Below are 24,850 nucleotides of genomic sequence, written 5' to 3'. Positions count from 1 at the left end.
CTGGAGAGAGATGGTGACTATGAGGGAGATAGCTAGGGTATTTAAACATGTTTAAAATGAATATACTACACGGCATTTACAAATATAGAGAAATTCTAAGTAGAGCTGTGGTATGTAGTAACTCGAAATTATTTCTGGAGGCTCCATGGAGAAGGTCAATTTTAAGCCTATGCTTGAGAGATGGGCAGGTCTCTTCAGTTGATGGGAAATGGGCCCGGAAAGCCATTTGCATTGAGGAAAAAGCCAAACGTGATGAATCCAAACGTGTGGCTAAGCTGACTGGCCGTTGGCAGGTCCTCAGTAAACGCATGATGTGGCTGGAAATTTGGAGTATCCACCACACATCCCTTGTCCGCTTCAGCGTTCAACTAATTAAGAACAAACACTACGGGTCAAATGAGGAGCAGAGATCACAGCTTCATCACCCAAAGCATGCCTTTCCTGAAAAACTGTGGCCATTGTGCCCGCCTCCACTTCCTTAACCAAAGCCTAACACCTCAACCCCAAATGGACTTCCCGCTCCCTAAGACTCAAGGCTGGAGGCCGGTCCCCCTCTCTTGGAGAGCCGGGTCCGCAGCAGAGATGCTCAGCCAGCACAGAAAGTCACAATCATGTATGGAGCCCAGTCCATGAGCACAACACAGTGAGCTGGAGAGTGGAGGAGAGAACTTTGGGCTCCCAAGGCTGCTTCCGGACCCCAGACCCAGGGCCCTGCGCGAGAGGGAGAACCACGCAACCTGGAAGAAAGGCAGGCTCTCTGACATCCTCACCAGTCTGTGGGAGGACTTGAGGGAAAAGGGGGGACAGAGAGGTAGCTTCCTTCCTACTCTGGAACCAAGATGACCTCACCCACTGGTGCCACAGTAGCCCGATCAGATATGCACACTTCTTTTTTGGAGAGGTGAGCCAGGGTGTGGAAAGAGGGGCCCACCGGCGTTCACCCCACGCTGTAGTCTCCCTGGTGGTAGGGTGGATTCCCTTCCCGTCTGCAGAAGTGGAGGTGAGAGGTGGACTGGGTGTATCATTTCTGCAAAAGATGTGCTGAGCAGGTGTGCTTGGGGTGGAGGGCAGCTGTCCCGGGAGTGGCAGAGGCTGGTGCAGGAAGATGAAGACACTGGGGCTGTGTGTGGCCTTGGGAACTGGAGGGGGGAGGCTGAGTTTAAGACCCTTAGCTCTGGAGCAGCAGCCACGAGAAAGGGTTGATGTGTGTCTTGATGGCAGGATAGTCCTGCTTAGAGGCAGACAGAAGAGATGTTTCCGAAGGGTGCAGCAGGACCCATCAGAGGGCTGAACGGGTCGGTCCTGTGTCAAGTCTGAAAATAGCCACAAGTGTCTGGGCCGGTTCCCCCTTCATCCAAATTTGTGAAGGATTTCCCAAATGTAACCTGGCCACAGGCCCTCCAGTGTTAGCAGAATTATAGAAAGGACTGGAAGCTTCTGGAAGGGACTCAGAAACCAATAATCCCAAGCCTCTTATTGTCCAGATGAGAAGACAGAGGCTGAGAGGGATTCCATATCAGCCTTAGTTTGAATACACTCCCCCAAAACACCACACATCTCCACCTTTGTTCTGTGACGATTCTCAAGAAGACGATCTTTGTCATTTTCTAAAGATGTCAGGTTTCGGTCGTGGAACAAAAACCTTGGATTTACAAGCACACCTCTTCACGTTACAACCCCTTTGGGGTTCATCACTGGCTGTTGAAAATTTAAGGTCACCTGGGTGTGAAAGAAGTGTTAATGGGAGTGGGTTGTGCTAAGTTGAAGATCTGCAACCAGCTTCAGGAGCTGGTCAGCATCTTACTTTCACGACCTTGAAAGGCTGTTTACATAAAAGATAAGGGAAGGTCCAGCTCATCCGGCCCAGGGTACTCATGAGCATTAGTGGGAGGGGCTAGCAGGAAGGAATAACAGGAAGGGGGGACAGACTACTGAGACAAGGGGCCTCCAGACAGAAAAATTAGCACTTTATTTCTCCTGGAACTAACTCATGTCGCTAATGTGGGACCAGGTTTCAGACGGAGGACACAGTGACTTTCAACTATTATTTCCCATTTGGTACGTTGCCTTTTCACTTTGTCGAAGGTTTTTTGTTTCGTTTTGTTTGTTTGTTTTGTTTTTGAGGTACAGAAGCTTTTCATTTTTATTTATTTTTAATTTTTAATTTATTTTCTGAGAGAGAGCGCTCACGTAAGTGGGGGCAGGGCGAGAGTGAGAGGGAGGCAGAGAATCTTAAGCAGGCTTCATGCTCAGCACAGAGTCCAACGTGGGGCTCAATCTGACGAACCGTGAGATCATGACCTGAGCCAAAATCGAGAGTCGGACGGACGCTCAACCATCTGAACCACCCAGATGTCCCCGGTGGTTTTCAGTTTGATATAGTCCCACTTGTTTATTTTTGCTATTGTTGCCTTTGCTTTTGGTGTCAGATTCAGAAGAATCATCACAAATACCAGGGACAAAGAGCTTACCACTTACGTTTTCTTCTAGGAGTTTTATTTTTTCAGGTCTTATGTGCAGATCTTTAATCCACTTTAATTCATTTTCATGTATGGTGTAAGATAGTTTCATTCTTTTGCATGCGGCTGTTCAAGTTTCCCAACATTTATTGAAGAGACTGTCCCTTCCTCGATGTTCATTCCTTTCTCCTTTGTTGTAAATTAGTTGACCATATGTACATCGGTTTGTGTTCTCCATTCTGTTCCATTGATCTACGTGTCTGTTTTTAGGTCAGTACCATACTCTTTGATTAATACAGCTTTGTAATATAGTTTGAAATAAGGGGGTGTGATGCCTCCAGTTTTATTCTTTCTAAGGATTTCTTTGGCTATTTGGGGTCTTTTGTTCCATACAAATTTAGGATTGTTCTGTTTCTGTAAAGAACTGAAGAACACCATTGGAATTTTGATAGGCGTTGCGTTGAATCGATAGATGGTTTTTGGTAGTATGGAAATTTTGACAATATCAACTCTTCTGATTCATGAACAATGGGATATGTTTCCATTTATTTGTGTCTTCTCTAATTTCTTTTATCAATATCTTATAGTTTTTAGGGGCACCTGGGTGGCTCAGTCGGTTAAGCATCTGACTCTTGATTTCAGCTCAGGTCATAATCTCATGGTTCGTGAGTTTGGGTCCCACGTTGGGCTCTGTGCTGATAGCACAAAGCCTGCTTGGGATTCTTTCTCTCTCCCCTCTCTCTCTGCCCTTGCGCTGCACTCTCTCTCAAAATAAATAAATAAACATTAAAAAATAGAAAGTTACAGTTTTCAGTGTACAGATCTCTCATTTCCTCACTTAAATTTATCCCTAAGTATTTTATTGTTTTTGATGCTACTGTAAAGGGAATTACTTTATTTCTTTATCAGATAGTTTGCTGTTGGTGCACAGAAATGCAACTGATATTTGTATATTCATTTTGTATCCTGCAACTTTACTGAATTTATTAGTTGTAACAGTTTTTGTTTGTTTTTCTTTTTTTTTTTTTTTTCAGGAGCATTTAGGATTTTCATATTCAAGATCATGTCATCAGCACACAAAGGCAATTTTACTTCTTCCTCTCCAATTTGGATACCTTCTGTTTCTCTTTCTTGCCCAGTTGCCCTGGCTAGGACTTCCAGACTATGTTGAATAGGAGTGGTGAGAGTGGCAACCTTGTCTTGTTCTTGATATTAGGTAGAAAACTTTCAGCCTTTCACCATTGAGCATGATGTTACCTGTGGGCTTGTCACATAAGGCCTTTATGATGTTGCAGTACGTTTCTTCTATATGCGATTTGCTGAGTTTTTATCAAGAATGGATGTTGAATTTTGTCACATGCTTTTTTCTGCATCTCTTGAGACGATCGTATGATTTTTATCGTTCATTCTATTATGTGGTGTAGCCCATTGATTGCTTTTCACATGTTGAACCATCCTTGCATAGAAGGGATAAATCACACTTGATCATGGTATATGATCCTGTAAATATGCTGTTGAATTTGGTGTGCTGGTAATTTGTTGAGGATTATTACATCCATATTTATCAAGGACGTTGGCTGTAGTTTTCCTTTCTTGCAGTTTTCTTCTCTGACGTTAGTATCAGAGTAATGCTGACCTTGTAGTGCTGAGTTTGATAGTGTTCCCTCCTCTTCAATGTCTTTGAAAGAGTTTGAGAAGAATCGGTGTTATTTCTTCTTTAAATGTTTGGTTGGATTCACTGATGAAGCCATTTGTTTGGGGCTTCTTTTTTGGGGGGGAAGCTTTTGATTGCTGATTCAATCTCCTAACTTGTTATTGATCTATTCAGATTTTCTAGTTTCTCAGGATTCAGACTTGGTAGTTTGCATATTTCCAAAAATGTATCCATTTCTTCTAAGTTGCCCAATTTGTCTGTGTATAATTTTTCATATCAGTCTCTTATGATCCTTTGTATTTCTATGCTATCAGTTGTAATGTATCCTCTTGCATTTATAATTTCATTTATTAGGGTCTTCTCTCTTTTTTCTTGGTAAGTATAGTCAAATGTTTGTCAATTTTATTGATCTTTTCTTTTTTTTTTCAATATATGAAATTTATTGTCAGATTGGTTTCCATACAACACCCAGTGCTCATCCCAAAAGGTGCCCTCCTCAATACCCATCACCCACCCTCCCCTCCCTCCCACCCCCCATCAGCCCTCAGTTTGTTCTCAGTTTTTTATTGACCTTTTCAAAAAGGAACTCTTAGTTTTGTGGATCTTTTTGATTATTTTCTATTCTGTTTCTTTTATTTCTGCTCTGGTCTTTGTTATCTCCCTCCTTCTGTTAACTTTAGGCTTAGTTTTATTCTTGTTTTCCTAGTCCCTTGAGCTATAAAGTCAGGCTGTTTATGTGAGATCTTTCTCCTTGCTTAATGTAGGCACACAATTATCACTGGAAATTTCCCCTTTAGCACTGCTTTTGCTGCATCCTGTCAGTTGGGGTATGTTGTGTTGTCATTTCATTTGTTTCAAGATACTTTTTTATTTCCCTTTTGATTTTATCTTTGACCTACTTGTTGTTCCAGTGTGTGTTGCTTAATTTTCACATACTTGCGAGTTTTCCAGTTCTCCTCTTGTTAGTGATTTCTAGTTTCATATCATTGTGCTTAGAAAAGATACTTGGTATGATTTCAGTCTTTTGAAATTTGCTGAGACTTGTTTCATGACCTTACATATGATCTGTTCTGGAGAATGTTTTGTGTGCACATGAAAATAAGTACATTCTGCTTGCTGTTGGGTGGAATATTCCATATACATCTAAGAGGTCCTTTTTGTTTAAAGTACAGTTCAAGTCCAATATTTTCTTATTGATTTTCTGTCTGGATAAGCTATTCATTGTTGAAAGTGGTGTAGTGATATTTCCTATTATTACTGTATTGTTGTCCTTTACTCCATTCAGACCTATTAGTTTTTGATTAATATGTTTAGGTGCTTCATTGTTGGGTGCATATATATTTAGTTGTTACATTTTCTTGATGAATTGAGTCCATTGTCAATATATAATGACCTTCATTGTCTTGTGTTATAGTCTTTGACTTAAGTCTATTTGTATAAGTATGGCTGTTCTTGCTTTCTTTAGTTTCTATTTTTGTAGGATATCTTTTTCCATCCCTTAATTTTTAGCCTGTGTGTGTCATCAAAGCTGAAGTGTATCTCTTGTAGGCAGCATATAGTTGGGTTTTGTTTTTTATACATTCAGCCACTCTGTGCCTTTTGATTGGAGACATTAATCCATTTACATTTAAAATAATTATTGCTAGGTACGGACTGACTGTTGCCTTCTTATTTAAAAAAAATTATTTTTTTAATTCCAAGGTCATTAACCTACAGTATTGTATTAGTTTCAGGTGTACAAAATAGTGATTCACCAAATCTGTACAGTACTCACTGTGCATCATGATAAGTGTACTCTTAAACCCCTTCACCTATTTCCTTCACCCATCCCCCCATCTACCACCCAACTGTTGCCTTCTCATTAATTGTTTTCTGGCTGTTTTGTAGTTTCTTCATTTCTTTCTTCTTCACTTTCCATCTTCCTTTGTGAGCTGATAGTGGTATACTTTGATTCCCTTCTTTTTTTTTTTTTTTTTTGAGAGCGAGAGAGAGAAAAAAAGTGCAAGCAGGGGAAGGGCAAATAGAAAGGGAGAGAGCATCTTAAGCAGGATCTATGCTCAGCACGGAGCCCAGCTCAGGGCTCAATCTCATGACTGTGAAATCATGACCTGAGTCGAAATCAAGAGTCTGCCCCTTAACCGACTGAGCCACCCAGGTGTCCCTGCCTTCTTTTTATTTTGTGTTCTCTAGGTTGTGGTTACCCCATAGCTTACTTGAAACATCTTATAGAGAACAGTCTATTTCAAACTGATAACAACTTGGGGTGCCTGGGTGGCTCGGGCAGTTAAGTGTCTGACTCTTGGTTTTGGCCCAGGTCGTGATCTCATGGTTTTGTAGGTTCAAGCCCCACGTAGGGCTCTGTGCTGATGGTGCAGAGACTGCTTGAGATTCTCTGTCTCCCTCTCTCTCTGCCCCTTCCCCACTGATGCTGTCTCTGTCTCATCCAAAATAAATTTTAAAAGCTTCAAAAAATAAATCTGAAATAAATTAAAAACAAGATTGCCTTAAAAAAATAATAAACTGATAACAACTTAACTGTGATCACATACTAAAATAGTACCTTTTTACTTCCCCTCCCCCCACATTTATGTTTTTTGATGTCATGAGTTGTATCTTTTTATATTGTGTATCCATTGTGAGATTGGTGTAGCCATCGCTGTTTTTAATAGTTTTGTTCCTTACTCTTTTTACTAGAGTTAAATGGTTAGCACACCCCCATATTATAGCATTAGAGTGTTCTGAATCTGGCTGTAAACTGTACCAGTGTATCGTCTATTGGTATTGTATTTTTTATACGTTTTCAAGTTACTAGCTAGTGCCCTTTTGTTTCAGCTTGAGAATTCCTTTCAGCACTTCTTATAAGGCAGGTCTGGCTGCAGTGAACTCCCTCAGCTTTTATTAGGGAAAGTCCTTATCTCTCCTTCATTTCTGGAGGACATCTTTTCTGAGTAAAGCATTCTTGCTTGGCAGGTTTTTCTCCTTCAACACTTGAAATATGTCATCCCATTCTCTCCTGGCTCGCAAAGATTTCTGCTGAGAAATCTGCTGATGGTGTTATGGGTTTCCCTTGTATCAGAGAAATATTTTTCTCTTGATGCTTTAATTTTTTTTCTTTGTCTTTGATTTTAGACCGTTTTATTATAATATGTCTTACTGAAAATCATTTTAGATTGCAATTTTGAGGTCCCCTTTGAACTTCTCAAACTTGGATGTCTGAATCCGCCAGGTTTGGGAAGTTCTCAGCCATTGTTTATTTAAATAAGCCTTCTACCCCTTTCTCTTACTTTGAAACTCCAGTGACGTATAGATTGTTTCTCTTGATAGTATCCAGTAATTCCCATAGGTTTTCTTCATTCCTGTTCATTTGTTTTTGTTTCTGTTTTTGTTTTTCTTTGGCTCCTCTGACTAGCTAATTTCAAGTGATCTGTCTCTGAGCTCACTGGTTCTTTCTTCTGCTCGGACCAGTCCGTTGTTCAAGGTCTCTTCTGAGTTCAGTCATTGAATTCTTCAGCTCCAAAATTTCTGTTTGACTTTTTTATGTTTTCTGTGTTAACTTCTCATTTTTTTTCTTGTGTTGTTTCTTGATCTCATTAAATTGTTTATCTGTATGCTTTTATATCTCTCTGAGCATCTTAAGAACAATTATTTTGAGTTCTGTTGGGCAATCCCTGTATCCTTTTCTTCGGGATCAGTTATTGGCCGTTCACTGTTTCCTTTGACGAAGTCCTATTTCTCTGCTGTTTCGTGATTCTGGGGCCTTGAGTAGGTGTCTGCACATTTGAAGAAACAGCCACCTCTAGCAGACTTTACAGACTGACTCCAGTAAAGAAAGATGTTTTCCTGTGGGTGGCATTGTGGTGGCATGTGCCATGACACAGATTCTGGTGGGTCAAGGCACCAAGTGCGGGGATGTGTGTGGCAGCTCTGGGTCTAGGGGGTGTGGTACCTCATCAGGTCGGGCCACCGGGGTCCACAGCAGTCACAACTGCTTTGTCCTGGATGAGTGCTGGGAAGGGTCCAAAGAGGCTACAAGGACTGTTTAGGTCCCTAGCAGCATGTCCAGGTCTATCAGCTAGGGGTCAGGGCAGGCAGCGGTTGTGGCCAGAGCTAGCAGCGTGCACACGCCTGGCTGTAGGGGGCGGCCCTGGGTTCCCGTGTGTGGCTGGTGTACAGACACAAACAGTGGTGGGGACCAGGGTGGACAGCAAGAACCAGGGCCATCTTCAGGCACAGTGTTGGCTGTGGGGGTGGCCCTGACTGTCAGCATATGCTACTATAGCTGCTGATTCTTGCCATGGGAGCACAGCAGTAGAGGCCAGTGTTGGGAGTCAACCAGAAGCAGGTACAGAGCCAGAGGGACTAGTTGCAGGGAAGTACAGTATAATACAGGCCTGTGACACAAGACAGGCTGAAACTGGGCTCACAGGCGGGCAGAGGCCCTGGCTGTCAGTATTTCCTCCTACAGCTACGTGGTCTCCCCATGGGCGCGCACATGGCAGTGGAGGCCAGGGACAGAGGTTGAGTCAAGGGTGTGCAAATGTTGGCTTGGATGGGGAGGGGATCTAGTTTCAGTCGAGGCCGGTGGTGGAGGCCAGTGACAGGAGACAGGGCCGAATCTGGGCCCGCAAGCAGCCCACAAAGGAGGGGCTTTGGCTGTTGGCGTGCACGTCCACGGGGGCACGCCTGACAGCGGAGGCTGGTCATAGGAGTGAGGCTGTTGCAAGTGCAGGGTTGGAGGGGTTGGCCCCAGCACGCACACGGTGGTGGAGGTCAGCCACGGGGATCTGGGCTGGTATCTTGCATTTCTGCAGCTGCAGAGGCTTGAGGTGGCTGCCGGTCCTCACTGGCTCTGGTGGGGATGGGTGGGGAGGATGGTAGGAAGCCAGGAGGAACTCAGGGGGCTGGGGTCAATGAAAAGCAATACCTGTGGGGTGAAAACTAGTGAAATCTTTGGGGGGGTTCTCATTGGGTAATTGGGGGAGGGAGAAAGGGTGAGAAGAAAGGAAAGAATGGCTCTAATCCTGTCCAGACTAGTAATCTAATAACAGTGATAGGCAAGCTAGCATGTGCTGAGAACCAAGTACGTACAAGATGCTCTTCCTTTACAAATGTCAACTCATTGAACAATTATAATACAGTGATGTAGGTACAGAGGACAGAGAAGGGACTGGGTCCTGTATTCCCATGGTGGTGTCTACATTCGCCTTGGTCTTTGCAGTGAAGTAGTTGGTCAGAGATGCTACCTGGCCTGGGACCCCCTGCCTGGCATAAAAGTGGGTTTAGCTTCTCACCCGAAATGAAGGACCGTCTTTTTTTAATGTTTATTTATTTTGAGAGAGAGAGCGTGCATGAGTGTGAGAAGGGCAGAGAGATGGGGAGAGAGACAATGCCAAGCAGGCTCCACATTATAAGCACAGAGCCCAGTGTGGGGCCCAGTCACAACGAACCACAAGATCGTGATCTGAGCCGAAATCAAGCCGGTTGCTTAACCAACTGAGCCACCTACGCACCCCAAGGACCATCTTTTTTAAAAATTAAGGTGACGTGGCATTATAATGCTCATAGACCTGTAGGATATGTTTGTGGGAAATGTGGACCCCAAATCTCTATTTCAAGCTAGGCTGAGGTAATAGAGATCTTCATCTGGAATTTAAGGATGAGGAATATAGCCTTCCTCTTGCAGAATTAATAATTATTAGAACCTGAGAGGTTGGAAGGTCCAGGGAACAATGTCTTAGGATACTGAAGTACTTGCCAGTGAATGTCTGCCAGTAGAAGATGGATGTCAAATTTCAGTTCAAGTATGTGAATAATAAGCCCCTTTGGCAAAGAGGCAGAGGCCACATGCATTCTTCATGACCAAACAAGAATACAACTGCTAAAAATTGTTTCATCAATGTGTAGCGGAGTCCCCTTGGGTGAAATTCTGGCTAGAAGAGCCACTTGAAGGATTGGTTCACACCTCCAGGAATCTCGTCAGAGTCATTCGTAACTACCAATTACACTGTGTCTTGTAGTTCTAAATGAGATATGAAAGGATGTGAAGAAAAGCACTAGAATTTTAGCCCCAAAAGAAGATTTATGCGTTTAATTAATTTGTGCACAGGGAGAAGGAACCCAAGTGTCCATCAGTAGATAAGTGAATAAACAAAACATGGTCTGTCCGTACAGCGGAATACGATCAGCTTTACAAAAGGCAGGAAATTCTGGCACATGCTACAACATGGATGAACCTTGAAGACGTTGTGCTAAGTGAAGTAAGCCAGCCACAGAAAGACCAATACTGTGTGATTCCACTCCTGTGCAGTACCAACTGCAAATTCATTGAGACAGAGGGTGGAGTGGTGGTTGCCAGGGGTTTGAGGAAGGCAAGAATAGGGAGCTTGATAGGGTGTTTCAGTTCTGGAGGCAGGTTACATGGCATCGTGTAGATACTAACACTACTAAACTTTACACTTAAAAATGGTTATGATGAGGGGCGCCTGGGTGGCTCAGTCGGTTAAGTGTCCGACTTCAGCTCAGGTCACGATCTCGCGGTCCGTGAGTTCGAGCCCCATGTCGGGCTCTGGGCTGATGGCTCAGAGCCTGGAGCCTGCTTCTGATTCTGTGTCTCCCTCTCTCTCTGCGCCTCCCCCGTTCATGCTCTGTCTCTCTCTGTCTCAAAAATAAATAAATGTTAAAAAAAAATTTTTTTAAATGGTTATGATGAGGCACCTGGGTGGCTCAGCCAGTTAAGTGTCTGACTTCGGCTCAGGTCATGATCTCGCGGTTCACAAGTTCGAGCCCCGCATCGTGCTCTGTGATGACAGCTCAGAGCCTGATTCTGTGTCTCCCTCTCTCTCTGCCCCTCCCCTGCTTGTTCTGTGTGTATGTGTCTCTCTCTCTCAAAAATAAAAATAAAAACATTTTTAAATTTTTTTAAAAAGGTTACAATAGTAAATTTTGTATTATGTGTATTTTACCACAATTTAAAAAATCACAAATAAATAAAACATTTAACCCATCAAAATCGAAATGTGCACTTAAAATCTTAATAACTTATTTCTGTGTGAAGGAAAATGCCTCCTAGAGCATTTCTGTAGCACCCTCGTAAGTGGTTTTAACACTTACATTTCTATAAATTGTGAAGCGCATTTGATTCCTCTCAAAGTTCTCTCCTAAGAACTTAAGAAAAAAAGTTATTCTACCTGAATGAGAAGGTCTGTGTGGAAGTTCTTTGGTCTTGGCTCAGAGAGGCAGTGAATTCAGTAATGAAAATCTTATGGGTGTTTAAAATTAGTAATCATTTCAGTTTTCTTGACCAATTGAACATTCTTTGTTGCAACATTTGTACTGCAGTCTGTCTGTCTGCCTCTCTCTCCCTCCACCCCACCCCCCTCTCTCTCTCCCTCTCCTTGGGTTGCTGGTCAACCAGTTGGCTTCAAGTTATTCCAGGGCCACACCCATCCCCTCTACTTCCTGCCGCATATCTGCCGTTCCTTTTGTAAGTCACGTCATGGGTCACCGGGCAGTTGGGTGAACGTGTGGGATGGCCACCCACTGTCAGGGCTCAGAATGCACATGCCCCATTAATGAGTCCGGGGATGAATGAGGCCTGAGGATGAACAGCACACCCATGTGAAGGCTGAGGAGTATTGCGGGCATGGAAGGAGGCCTCCCGCATCAGGTGCTAACTGCGTACCCCATTCTCACAATGCAGCACTCATGCTGGAAACGTCCAGCTCCGACGGCTCCTCATTGGCCGTTCCTGTGGCGTCAACCTACCTCATCTCTAAGCAGGTGCCTGTAGGAAGGGTGTCTCCTCCAGACAACATCACCAGACGACTTGAAGCACTCTGCCCCTTTGGTGTTCATCTCGGAGTTGAATTAAAGCAGTGAATTCTCTTCTTTCTGGGAGTAGCCTGGCGTTAGAGAGATCTATTCCAACCCCCTGCTCGTGTTTACATCGGGGTTTGAAGCTGGTTTAGATGAACATCTTTGAGACCCCAAGGCTTAGAGTAAGGAAGTATTTTTAGAGATGCTAGGCTATTCCATTCACAAGGGCGGTGTTAGAGCTGCTTTAACAAATTACTCCAAATCATGTGGCTTAAAACAACAGCAGCTTAGTCTCTCTCGGTTCTGGTGGCCAGAAGTCGACGTGTTGGCAGAGTCAGCGTGTAACCCCTTGAGTCTCTACAGGGGAACCGTTCCCTGCCTCTCCCAACTTCCAGCGGCTCCAGATATCCTTTGACTGGGGGATATAGATTCCAGTCTCTGCCTTGTCTTCACACGGCTTCCCCTGTGTCCGAGTCTCTCAAACCTCCCTCTGCGTTTCTCTTGTAAGGACACTTGTCATTGGATGTAGGGCCCGCCCCAAACCCAGGATGATCTCATCTTGAGATCCTTAATTACATCTACAAAAATAATCTCTCTTCCAAATAAGATCCCATTCACAGGTCCCGATGCTCAGGACTTGGACACTCTTCAGCCCACTGCCGATGGACATATTTCACCGGTGATGGGAGGTGAATGGCTAAAACCTCCCTGGAGCGGTGTTGGCCATATGCTGTTCTGCACTTCTCTGTTCTCCGGGCCCTGGGTCTCCCGACCTCAGCCCAGAAACCCAGGAACCAAGTCTCGTCCCTCCCCGCGCCCCTCTGCCCAGTCTCCCGCCTCCGTGCTCTCTCTCCCTTCCAAGCTGAAAATACACTTTTCACCACATGGGCGCTGAGAAGGGAAAAGCATTTTGCCAAGGTTACACATCGAGTTGGCAGAGGCGGGGCTGGGGTTCAGAGTTCCTGCTTCCCAATCCAGCGTCCTCTCTGAAATGGTTATTTTAAAATAGTATCACTGCGGTTATAAAGCACGGGGAGCAGAGCTTTCGAATGAGAACGTTGGGCTTCCTGCACTCCTGGCAGGCTTTCTAGGCTGTTTTCAAAGAAACTTCTCGGCCTGTCAACATTCTCACCAGCCCCTCTTACCTTCCGAGCGTCACAGGCACGACAACGTGCGGGCAGACGCGCTTCTCACAAGCTCCTCAGCCAGTAGCTCTGTCGGCAATTTTTCATGTCTCGTCTCCAAGGCATATGATGGCAGAGACTCTCCGGCAGCTGAGCCGCACGCTAGCTCTGTGAACTGGGCTGTCAATTTTTATTTTAATCCTCCTTTATTCACAGTTTGATTTCATTTAGGATTGGCCTCCCTTCCTGTTCAAATGCCAGGCCTACGGCCCCACACTCCCTGGCGCAGCTAGATCTAGTCATCACTACAAAGAAAGAACTCTGCCCCTAGACTCTCGGAGGGGAGTTTGGCTCCCGTGTTAACTCAGTCTTCCTGGGCAGCTCTGAGTCCCGGGGCAACAGTCGGGAGAGAGCAACGAGGGATCCCTTCTTCACTTCCTGTTTCCTGGAACCACACCAGCTTAGAAGTGGTTTCTTTTCTTTCTTCTTCTAATACCCAGTTTGCTTTCCCATGTTCTTGAGGAGTAGGAATACACAGACCACGTTGTACATCTCCGGAATGGTAGCCCTCGCGAAAAGGTTTTACAAGGGAGATGATGAATATTCTGACTCTGGCCTTTGAGTGCTTATGAAGTCAGAAGATGCGTCCTTTGGTAAAAGGAGTCATCTCAGGTGAAACACAAAGGCTCGGAGCTGATCCTTGAGCAAACGCCAAGTAGATATATAGTGTAGAAAACCAGAAAGGATGCCTTGGTGAGCATCCGGGACCGGCAGGAGCCCCATCTCAGCAAGGAAGGGCCTGAGTGCACCTTTCAGGCTGCCCCCTCCGTGAGCACCCCCGAACGTCATTCCTCTTGCAGCCTGTGTTCCCTGATTTGCTTGATGTAAACCCGCTCGACACGCCTGCCTCTTTGTAAAGCTCATTTGCAGTCAGTTTTTGCCGTCCTCGTCGTCATCGTGATTTTCTAAATCAAGAAGATTAAAGCCTAAGAAAAGTAGATGCAAACCTGAGATCAAGTATGAGCTGACTGGAAAGCCCCCCTTTCAGGAATAGTCGGGGAATAAGGTGAACTAGACACACAGTGCTCAATGCAGGCCCTAGCCAGCCGAGCAGAGGTCGAATGAGGTTCCAGTCTTCTGCTTCCCAACAGAGGGCCGGGAGCCAGAGTATGCTCCACCTCTGGGTATACTCAGATTTAGATCAGGTGGGTCTATAAAAGGGGGACATGTGGATTCCTGAAGTTTCCCCCACTTCTCAAGCTCAAATATTATCCTCTCAAAGTCTGTCCGGGTTTCCTCACCATATATTCCAAGTCATCGGTGTCTTCTCATGTACAGCCGGGAATGGGACTTGGTACCTTTTCTAAGGCCCGTGGAAATGGCAAAATTGAGGCTCAGAAATGAAGAAATTTGCTAACACTCACACAGTCAGGGTGACTCACAGCCAGGACTCAACACTAGGAATTCCAACTGTATGGCCGGTGTCTTTTCTCTATGTGGGGGAAGATAAGAAAGCATTTTAGGTACACGGAGTCTGAGCTGCCAACATGGCACCCATTTGGGGATACACAACAGGTAATAATGGGTCAAGGTGGAGAGAAAAGTCTAGGCTAGTAATGTCAGCTTGGAAGTCATTTGCTTCAAAGTTATGAGGCCGATGTGAACGAGGGAAGCAAAAACGTGATGATAAATCCCGAAAAGAATCCCCCAATTTAGGGAGTGAAGGACAAAATGTGAATAGGCAAAGGACCTAAAAGGAGCAGTCAGAGAGGTAGGGAGAAAAACCAGTAAGGGCTAGTGCTGTAGAAACTAAGTTAAGATGGAGTCATAAGAAGAAAAAGGTGGTCAGGAGGGTTTCAGTGAAGATATCAGTTTGTAGGGGATAAGACCCAAGAAGTGTCCGTTGAATTAAATAGCTAGATCTCTTTTCTGAGTTCTATACTTGTATACTTGACCTGTTGACTTGACTTCCCAAAAGTACCTCAAGTTGTAGATTCATATGTCCTGAAGTTCTGTCTTCCTCTCTACACTCCAGTCCCCAAATCTGATGCCCCTCCAACATTCTTATTTCAGTGAATGTGTCTATCATCTATGGGGTTATCCCAAAGTAGCCACTGGTAACAACTTCTTCCTCTCCTACTGCATACAATCCAACATCTTCCTAGCTGAAAGGGAGGCTGAGAAATTGGCCAGAGTTGGCTTAGACCAGGGCTTGGGAAATATTTTCTGTACAGGGCCAGGTAGTAAATATTTGAGGCTTTGCAGGCCATATGCTTTCTGTTGCAGCTACTCTCATCTATCCTTGGAGTATGAAAACAGCCATAGACAATAAGTAAGTGAATGGGTATGTCTGTGTTCCATCACTCTTTTATTTACACAAGCAGGTGATGGGCTGGATTTGGCCCAGGGGTAGTTTGCCAACCTCTGGCTTAGATGAAACACAGACTCCTTCTAAGAGGTGGGCACACTGTCATTTCAAACAGTCCTGATTCTGTGAGCAAGAAGTTAGAGGAGACTGGCTCTTGGTGGGCCATTAACGGTGCCCCTCTCCTGGTCTGCGACACCCACGTCTCAGACACGACAACTGCCCCTCCCGATGGCCGACAACTACAAACTATTGGAAGTCTTTGTTGAATTATGGAAGATGTTTGTTTGGCGTTTAATAAAGAGTGCAGTGGAATGTTTTTTCCCCCTGACTATTGCCAGTAGTAGACAGACACTGATCAGAGACTTTTGGCAAAGGGGCTCGCTAATTCTACAAAACACCAAATTATGAAATTTCTAAACTGATGCTCTGGCTCTTGACACTTGATGGAAGGAAGAGTAGGGTTGAAGGAGCTGGAGGCTGGGGGTGGGAGGGGGGTTGTAAGGCCAGAGCACCTGTGCTGGGGTATATGTTAATTTGTTTGGAAATATTTATCGATGCACACATAGATGGTGCACTTGATGAGTAACTATATTTGTGCCGCACTTACATGCTTTTTCTCTGCCTTTAATGCAATCAGTGCACATTATGGAGGCATGAATATGCAAATGTTGAATAAAGCTTGAATTTTTTAATTAAAAAAGCTAAATCAGGGGAATTGTAAGCACCCAATTTAACATTTTTAAATATGAAATGAAATGTTCTCCTTCATTCCCATTCATTGCCATGGATTTTGTTGATATTCAGCATGGAACTTGATTATTTTATGCCTATCTGTTTTTAAAGGAGTTGGCATGGATTTTGGTGAGATCAAGGAGAGTTGGGGGGGGGGCTGTCTAAGGAGGGGAAGGGTAAGAGTGAGAGGGAGACGACTGTGTGAAGAATGACTCCTTTCCTGTCCTGCTTGATGTTGCTGGCACATGAAGCAGCTTATGGCTTGTATATTTTCAAAGAGTATCAGCATATAAATACTCCGTTGGGAATTAAATTTCCAAAAGGAAGCCTTTTCCCCACTCAATCTTCTCTTAATTTAGAAAAAATTACTTTTAAATTGATGTAACACAGCAGCTTATAACAGTTACATTATTCTCCCCCAGGAATAAATGTAGGCTTCTTTCTGTTTCCTTTTCAAAGTGGCAAACAAATGCTCTCTCTTCGGGCTTCACCCTTTCTGAGAAGGAAAGGGAACTTCTCTACTGGCTCGGGGTTAGAGTCCACGTTGCAATCGGTTGATTATTTATTAAACACTTACTCATGTGGGATTCAGAATAGTCCATAATTATATTACAGAGACTCATGCCAGGCTCCTTGGCATTTAGAATCTTCCATGGTCTAAGTAGCCGGGTGATCTTGGCCAAGTGGCTGGTCATGATATCAATAGTCATTATCCTTTCTAATTATGCTGCATTTTATTCACAGTACTTCTGCCTGTGTGTCCTCGTTTAATTTGGAAACTGTCTCTGGGCCTCAGGAGGAGAATGGGTCAGGCCCTTTTTAGGTCCCCTTTGGAGCTACCATTTTTGAGTTCCATAAGGTGTTTAAGTGGGGATTAAAAAAAGAAAGGGCTAGACTAATGATGCCTGCCCACATGTCACCCTAATTGAGATGCTAGTGTGAACAAGTAGTGGGAAAGCTAGTGTGCACTGGTGAAACAATGTTCAGTCCATGCTCGCCAGTAAACGAACTCTCAGAATTTATAAAGCTTTCCACTTAGGTTTCCTGGTTTGGTCACTTTACAAGAGAAATCCCTCCTGTAGCTTATCTTATTCCTCACATTTTATACCAGTTCCATCGTCATAGTTCAAGACATGCAGTCTGAAATTCTCCAAAGAATGTGAAATTGTTTGAGGCACCTGGGTGGCTCAGTTGGTTAAGCGTCCGACTCTTGGTTCTGGCTTGGGTCCTGATCTCACAGTTGGTGAGATCGAGCCCTGCATCACACTCTGCACTGGCAGTGGGGAGCCTCCTTAGGATTCTCTCTCTTTCTCTCTCTCTCTCTCTCTCTCTCTGCCCCTTCCCCACTGTGTGCATGTGCTCTCTCTCTCTCTCTCTCTCTCTGTCTCAAAAAACATTAAAAAGAAAAAAAGAGGGGCGCCTGGGTGGCTCAGTCGGTTAAGTGTCTGACTTCAGCTCAGGTCATGATCTCGCGGTCTGTGAGTTCGAGCCCCACGTCGGGCTCTGTGCTGACCGCTCGGAGCCTGGAGCCTGTTTTAGATTTTGTGTCTCCTTCTCTCTCTGACCCTCCCCTGTTCATGCTCTGTCTCTCTCTGTCTCAAAAATAAATAAACGTTAAAAAAAGAAAAAAGAAAAAAAGAATGTGATATTCTTCAAAGGCTGAGGTCCTTTCTACCACACTGGAGGAAATGAAGTGCTCAGTGAGTAACTGAATGATCTAATGAGTACTGACATCAAATTTGTAGCTATGACAAGATTTCAATGCGTATCTCTTTACTATCTTGTCTTTTTTTTTTTTTTAGTTTATTTATTTTGAGAGAGAAGAGAGAACCTGCATGCATGAGTGGGGGAGGGACAGAGAGGGAGAGAGAAAGAATCCCAAGCAGGCTCCCCACTGTCAGCGTAGAGCCTGAACTCACAAACTGTGAGATCATGACCTGAGCTGAAATCAAGGGTTGGACTCTTAACTGACTGAGCGACCCAGCTGCCCCTATCACACATCATCTTTTCTGATGGAGGTGTAGCAAGATATTACTTTGGTAATACCCGGTTTAACCGTTGATGTTATTTATACCCAAGTGAGGAAAAAAAATATATATATATATATTTTTTTTTTAATGTTTTTAAATAAATGGTTTCTTTTGGAATAATTTCTAGATTTACAGAAAATTTGTAAAGGTAACACAGAGAGTTCCCGTACCCCTCACCCAGTTCTTCCTAATGTTAACATCTTATGTTAACCATCGTACATTTGTCAAACCTAAAAAACCACTATTGATACATTACTTCTAACTAAACTCTAGACTTTATTTGGATTTCACCAGTTTTAGGAAAACATTTCTAAGTCTCAGATGTCTGAGTTTGTATATGAGGTCAGCTCAGCTGTTTCAAATTCTGTGAACCTGAGTTTATGGGATCAATGTTATTGGATCACAGAATGCCACATTAGTAAAGAATTTTAGAATCTACATAGTGCTTACACATTTTTTTAAACATTTTTGTTTATTATTGAGAGACAGAGCATGAGCATGAGCATGGGAGGGGCAGAGAGGGGGGAGACACAGAATCCGAAGCAAGCTCCAGGCTCCGAGCTGTCAGCACAGAGCCCGATGTGGGGCTCGAACTCACAAACCGTGAGATCATGACCTGAGCCAAAGCCAGACGCTTAACCGGCTGAGCCACCCAGACGCCCCAGTGCCTACGCATTTTTATGAAGAAGGCAAATAAGCTCTTTGGGGAAACTAAAATTACACAGGCCGACATAACTAGTTTTACATAGCACGCTCTACCCAATGACTCCAAATGATGGTCACTTCACCATAGTGAGAAAGAATCCTCGTATACAGATAATACACTCGTGCCACATCGAAATGAAAAGTTCCTTACATTGTAACGTGTAGAAAGGTCCCAATTCTCACGGTCCTTTTAATCTACTCAAGGAGGAATTTTGTGGCATGAGCCATCGAAGAACAGACGGGTGGACTTTAAGAAAGGGATACGATTGAGGTGTATTTCCAGCTTGCAGTGCGTCCGCGGAGAAGTGAGTCATCCCCAAACCATCCGGGTTTCCCGGGGGTAGGCATTTCATTTGGGCTGGCTGTGTGGATATGAGTTAATCCCAGGTACATGTAAGATGGTGTGATCTTACACGTCAACACAGCAAGGAGTGCAGGAAACACTCTGTCAACACGCATAACCGTGAGTCCGTCTACAGCTGATGCCTCTAAGCCATCTTATTGAGGAGCAGGGCGACCAGAATACATTTCGCCCTCGCAGTACAGATGGATACCAGGAAACCGAGCAGATGCATTGTGGCTAATCAGGCAGAGGCACAGCAGGGTAACTAAAAGCTAGGATTCACATGCCTCCGTGAACCTTAATTAAAGAGCTCGGTGCCTCCTTTTGTTTTATCTGTTGCCAGTGTCTGGTCTCCTCTTGTGATAGTTTTTTGGTTTTTGTTTCTGTAAGTAACTATCCATTTGCTGTGAGAATCTAACGGAGAGACAGCAGAGCGCTATGTCTCTGAACGAGCAGCGTGACGGTCGTGGCTGCCCAAGAGTTAAGGAGATTCTGTTCCTGCAGCTGCAAACCGATGCTCGCAAGAGCCAAGCACAGAGGAGGCAGGAGAGGGTGGGAGGAGGAATCCAGGCTACCTCCGAATTCATCCCGCGCTGTCTTACGCAACAGCCAACAGAAACCAAATGTACTTAAGGGAGAGAGAGCTAAATTATTGAGTAGACTCCTAACAGCAGGCGAGTGGAAAAGACATCTGCAGATTTGTGTTTCACGCCCCAGTAATAAATACAGTGTTGAGAGAAGAAATCTGTCCTGGCAAACGTGTGGGGGTGGGGACAGACTCTGCTAACAGGCTGGCTTTTCCACCTTGATGAGATTTGAGGCAAAGGTTGTTGGCTGGGTCCAGCGTTCTTCCATGTGAGCTGGAGAAGGGAAAGAGGTGGGAAAGAGATACTGGGACTTGTAAATAACTAGGTTTCCTGTGGTTGGGAGATTAACCCCATGGCCGTTCCAGAGAAGCCCTGAAGAAGTTGCATCCTGTGGAGAATGTATCTCCATGCAGGGGCTGGATTAAGGGGTCAGCCCTCAAGCTTCTTGAGGCCAAGAACAATCTCCATAAATGTTTCTTGGGCCTCGTTTTGTAGATGCCTCTCACTGGCACAGACTCACATATGTTGCTGGAAGGCCATGGAAAGAGATATTTCCTACTGGCACTTTGCATGGAAAGATCGATGGGTACCCTTGGAAAGAGCATTGAGTTAGGAGTCCGGAGTCCGGAGCTCTGTTTGCAGTCCAGCTTTTAAAGAAGACACTTGTCAAAGGAACTTAACCTCTGTCTGTGTCGATTTCTCAGGACAATCCTATTTTGTGATGACAGAGGCTAAGGATGGGCTAGTCAAACTGCTGTGGGCTGTGTTGCCCCTTTACACTGTCATCATACCTAAACCGAGATAAATCCATATTTTTAGAAAACTATCTCATGCCACTACCCCCTTCCGTTATCCCCAGTGCAATGAACTCCAATTACGGGGATTAGACCAGAGGCATCTAGACATGAAAGTATTCAGATGGTTTGGGCAGTGGGCCTGGGTGTGAAATCACCCCTATTTAAAAAACCCCTAATGCGATGCCCCTTCAGAGCGTTGTGCTCACTCACTTATCACTAAGAGCATACAATTCCAGTGACCAGGGCTCAGTGACCTCGTTCCCGCATCCTGCGGTGCCTGCGTGACCCCAGATCCCCACTCCTATCCCCAGGCCCTCAGACCATCTGGCTTCATATTCTGGATCGTGATATCGACCTCAGGTCTGCCATGTTCCGGTGACCCATTGGTCTCTTCCCAGTATGCTTCTCTGTAGAATACAATAGCTCCAAAATGGTGATAGAAATGAGTCTTGACATGTGTGGGTTGAAGCCTGGTGTTCAGTCAATTATAATTAGTAAGTTATTAAGTCAGGCCAGAAACAGAAGCATGGGTTGGTCTCATTGTAATGTTGAATCTCACAAGAGGCCAGCAGACACACCGCATGGGAGATTTATGCAGCCCACATTTGGAGAAACCCACCATGCATTTTCTCCTAGTAGAAAAAGACTGGGGGAGAAACCATCGTGGCCCCCTTCTCCTAGTGTGGTAACGGATTTTTCTTTAAAGCATTTATCTTTTGAGAGTACAAACTGCTGTATTATCCTTAGCTGAGTTACTCGTAAACCCCAGAGTCTGAGGTTCATAAAAGAAACATTGACGTTGTAATGAGTGAAGATTGATCGGTTGTAAACTGGACTGGTAGAAGGCACCTTCATTTTCCTTGAAATTGAATCTTGAAACATATAATTCCCCGTTCTTGATTTTTTTTGACCTATACTGCAGGCCCGCGTACAATACAGGGTGGAAAGTATGGATGTAGATTGCTCATTTTGACTGGAGACACTAGTTGACTGGCCTAGAGGCTCTTAGGCTTCTGGAAGCCTTCATTCTGCAGCTTATGTGTTTATTTAGGTTTATTGGGCAAGTTTGGGTTCTGGTTCGTTATATCCCTGCACCCACTATCATTCACGTGTCTCCAGAGGGCCAGTGCTGACAGGTTCTCAATAGAACATCTTGGAGAAGTGCACCCTGTGCGTTCTCATCAGCTCTGGAAGGGTGTTTCTTGCACTGGTTGGGATTTGAGTTCGCCTGGGTGACTCAGCATCGGAGGCTGAATGAGCACGCTGAATTTGCTCCAGGGCGTTTTGAGAAGCATTGGGGTTAGAGAGCTGTTACAGCCCTTGCACTTTTTGCCTCTTGTCCTTATGATTCAGCCAGAGACAAAAATCTAACTCCCGTTGGTGGGTGCTATCATCTGGGAAGCTGAGGACAGCCCCATGGAGCGGTCATGGTCCACTGCTGGAGAAGAGTGTAAATGGCAAAGAGAGAAGCTAAAACATGACAGCACATGAGTGCACCCTCAACCAGCTCTCTTATCGTTGCACTAACTGGAAATAACCTTTTCAGCAGATGGCTTCAGGGGCATTTCACCTTCGCCTCGGTACAGCGTTCCATTTGCAGCCATGTCTGTCCGGGTGTCTCTGCTTTCTAATTCATTAGGTGATTTTTTTTTTTTTTTAAGTTGGTCAGTTAGATTTTGGCTACAAACACTCTGAATCCATGAATAATGTGACCGTCCCCCAGTTTAGGCCTCAGGATGCCATCCCTTGAGACAACATAGAGGTGATGGACCAAGGAACAGACTCATGATGCGTTACCCTTCACTTCTCCCTCCCTCACCCATCCCACCCAGCTCCCACATGGATGCCTTGGTTTATCTTATTTTTTTATTTTATTTTATTTTATTTTATTTTATTTTATTTTATTTTATTTTATTTTATTTTATTTTATTTTATTTATTTATTTTTTAAAGTTTTTATCTACTTAGAGCTTGGGCTCACAAGTGAGCAGGGAAGGGGCAGAGAGAGAGAGAGAAAGAGAGAGAGAATCCCACGCAGGCTCCACACGGTCAGCAAAGAACTCACAGACCATGAGATCATGACCTGAGCCGCAATCAAGAGTCGGATGCCCAACTGACTGAGCCACCCAGGCACCCCATGTATTCCTTATTTTAAATGCGGCATATTGGCGTTCTGCCAGAAAGGATGACTGTGACCGCTGAAATGTGGTAGAAAGGAGCCGATCAGGCCCCAGGCCTCTGACCCCTCTTGCCCTTCCTACTGCCTGTCTTCAGTCCATATCTATGCCTGTCTAACCCCTTCTGACCAGGTGCAATGCAGTCTCTTAGGAAACCAAGACCTCCAAGGCTTATGATGTGACTGTATCCTCAGGTTCTTTGGCTTTTTTCTTTCCTGATTCATTGGAAGGCCTTTCCAGCTTATCACCACAGCTGTCTTGAGGCCCCTGCCCCTTTCACAGATAGCTCTGGGTTCAGATTCAGAACTCAGGCAACCATCCTTGCCACCCTGCCTTTGACCCTCTATAGGGACAGCACAGTCCGGAGTTGTTTTAAACATTCCCTAAAAGCTTTAAGGACAAGCAGACAAAACTGTATGCATCTCTAAAATGGTTTGGAAAGCCCAGGATGGGGCTGATTAAGAGGAACTTGGCCATGGGGAGGTCAAGGTTCTTGGCTTTCCCTTAACTCAGCTGGTCTCTAATATCTATGATGCTTGAGGTTACCCTAAATGGTGTGTTAAAACTTCCCCTTACAGTAACTACACTATTGCAACTCCCAGATCTTGTCACACGAGCAGAGTGCCCATTTCTAAACCTTTCCCTTATAAATCTCTCAAATTCAAGGGTCTCTGAAGAGTTTCTGGGTATTAAACAGAATCTCCTGAATCCAAATAGTAGCAGGTAGGTTAACCAGGAGAGCTCCTTAACTAGTTAGGGCTCTCAGATGGCTGTGAGTTAGCTCTTCATGGCAGAAGCAGTTAAAGCAACAGCCACTGAGGAGTCTGTGGGGACGATAAAAGGGTTTAACGGGCATAGATGTCAGGCAGCCTCTTAGATGGCCCCCAGGGACCCCACCTCCTGGTGTTCAGGCCCTTGTGGAATCCCCCCTTTTAAGTGTGGGTTGAACCTTATGACTTGCCTCTAATAAATAGAGGGCGTAATGGGATATCATGTCTGATATTGTTATGGAACCAGGCTGGATTGCTGGAGGGGAACCACCAAACGACACTCAGAGATCTTGGCGGATCGGGGTTTTATTTCACACCAGCGGGCTCAGAGGAGATCCTTCTGCAGAGGTCTGAGTCCCGAGCACAAGCATGGGGAACAATTTATCATCTGTTACTTCTGCATTCCGCATTAGTAGTAATTTGGTATATGCAGCAAGTGGGGCAGAAAGAAGAACCCGGAAGAGGAATCTCTAAGCTAGGGACTAGAGCTTATGTTAGTCCCGTCGGCCATCTTATGGTGCGTAACTTTACTTATTTTCCCAAAAATGCTAGTTTGCAAAAGATGGTGACTTCTGTGTTGTTTGTATTCCTTCTCTTGTGCTCTTCTTTGTTGGACGAAGTCAGCCGCCATATTGTGAGCTGCTGTGTGGAGAGACCCACATTGGAAGGAACAGAGGGAGGCCCCCGGCCGACAGTTCATGAGGACTGACTCCTGCCAACAATCGCTAGAGTGGACTTGGAGGCAGATTTTTTCCCCAGTCCAGCCTTCAGATGACCACAACCTCTGTCCCCACCCCCCCGGGATTGCAGCTTTTCGGCAACCCTGAGGCAGAAGACCCAGGTAAGCTGCACCCAGATTCCTGATGGTTAGAAACTGTGAGATTATAAACGATGCCGTTTCAAGCCAAGTTTTGGTGGCATTTGTTAGGTGGCGGTAGATAACTAATCCAGCATGTTGAATTGTTGACCTCTGGTATCCCTCCCAGACCTGGGATTTTACGAGTTCTCAGGGGTTAAAAAAAGGAATGAGGCTCAAAGGTATCAACTATATTGATGCCCACGTTGTTCTTTTCTTTCTCCTCTCTTCTTAATAAGCCCAATAAATAGTTGTGCTTATCTGTTGGGATTCATTTTTCCTTGCACTTCAGACTTGTCAGCTAGCTGAAATCTTATTAGGCTGGCCAGAGAGAGTGAACTAATTCAGGCAGGAATCTTCCGGGAATTCTAGGAAGTCCACCAGGAAAAGGAAGATACCATCTGGTTGCTAATGCAGCGTGCTTTGCATGTAAA

At 44.7% G+C, this 24,850-nt stretch overlaps 1 protein-coding gene across 2 annotated transcripts in view; it reads left to right on the top strand.

Annotated features, from left to right (window-relative positions):
• CDKAL1 (CDK5 regulatory subunit associated protein 1 like 1) overlaps window positions 1-24,495 on the top strand; it is a 703,328-nt gene extending 678,833 nt beyond the window's left edge. The window contains exon 16 of one of the 2 annotated variants that reach the window (XM_042985612.1): window positions 24,185-24,495. In XM_042985612.1, coding sequence (XP_042841546.1) covers window positions 24,185-24,262 — 78 coding nt within the window. In that variant the 3' untranslated portion in view covers window positions 24,263-24,495. Of the gene's footprint in view, window positions 1-24,180 lie in introns of both variants that reach the window. The other variant, XM_015541091.2, reaches the window with a different exon arrangement.
• The last annotated feature ends 355 nt before the right edge of the window (window positions 24,496-24,850 follow it).

Source organism: Panthera tigris, chromosome B2 (genome assembly GCF_018350195.1).
Source record: "Panthera tigris isolate Pti1 chromosome B2, P.tigris_Pti1_mat1.1, whole genome shotgun sequence".
Classification (NCBI taxonomy): domain Eukaryota; kingdom Metazoa; phylum Chordata; class Mammalia; order Carnivora; family Felidae; genus Panthera; species Panthera tigris.
The sequence above is the reverse complement of the archived record's forward strand: the minus strand, read 5'-3'. Positions and strand labels throughout refer to the sequence as shown.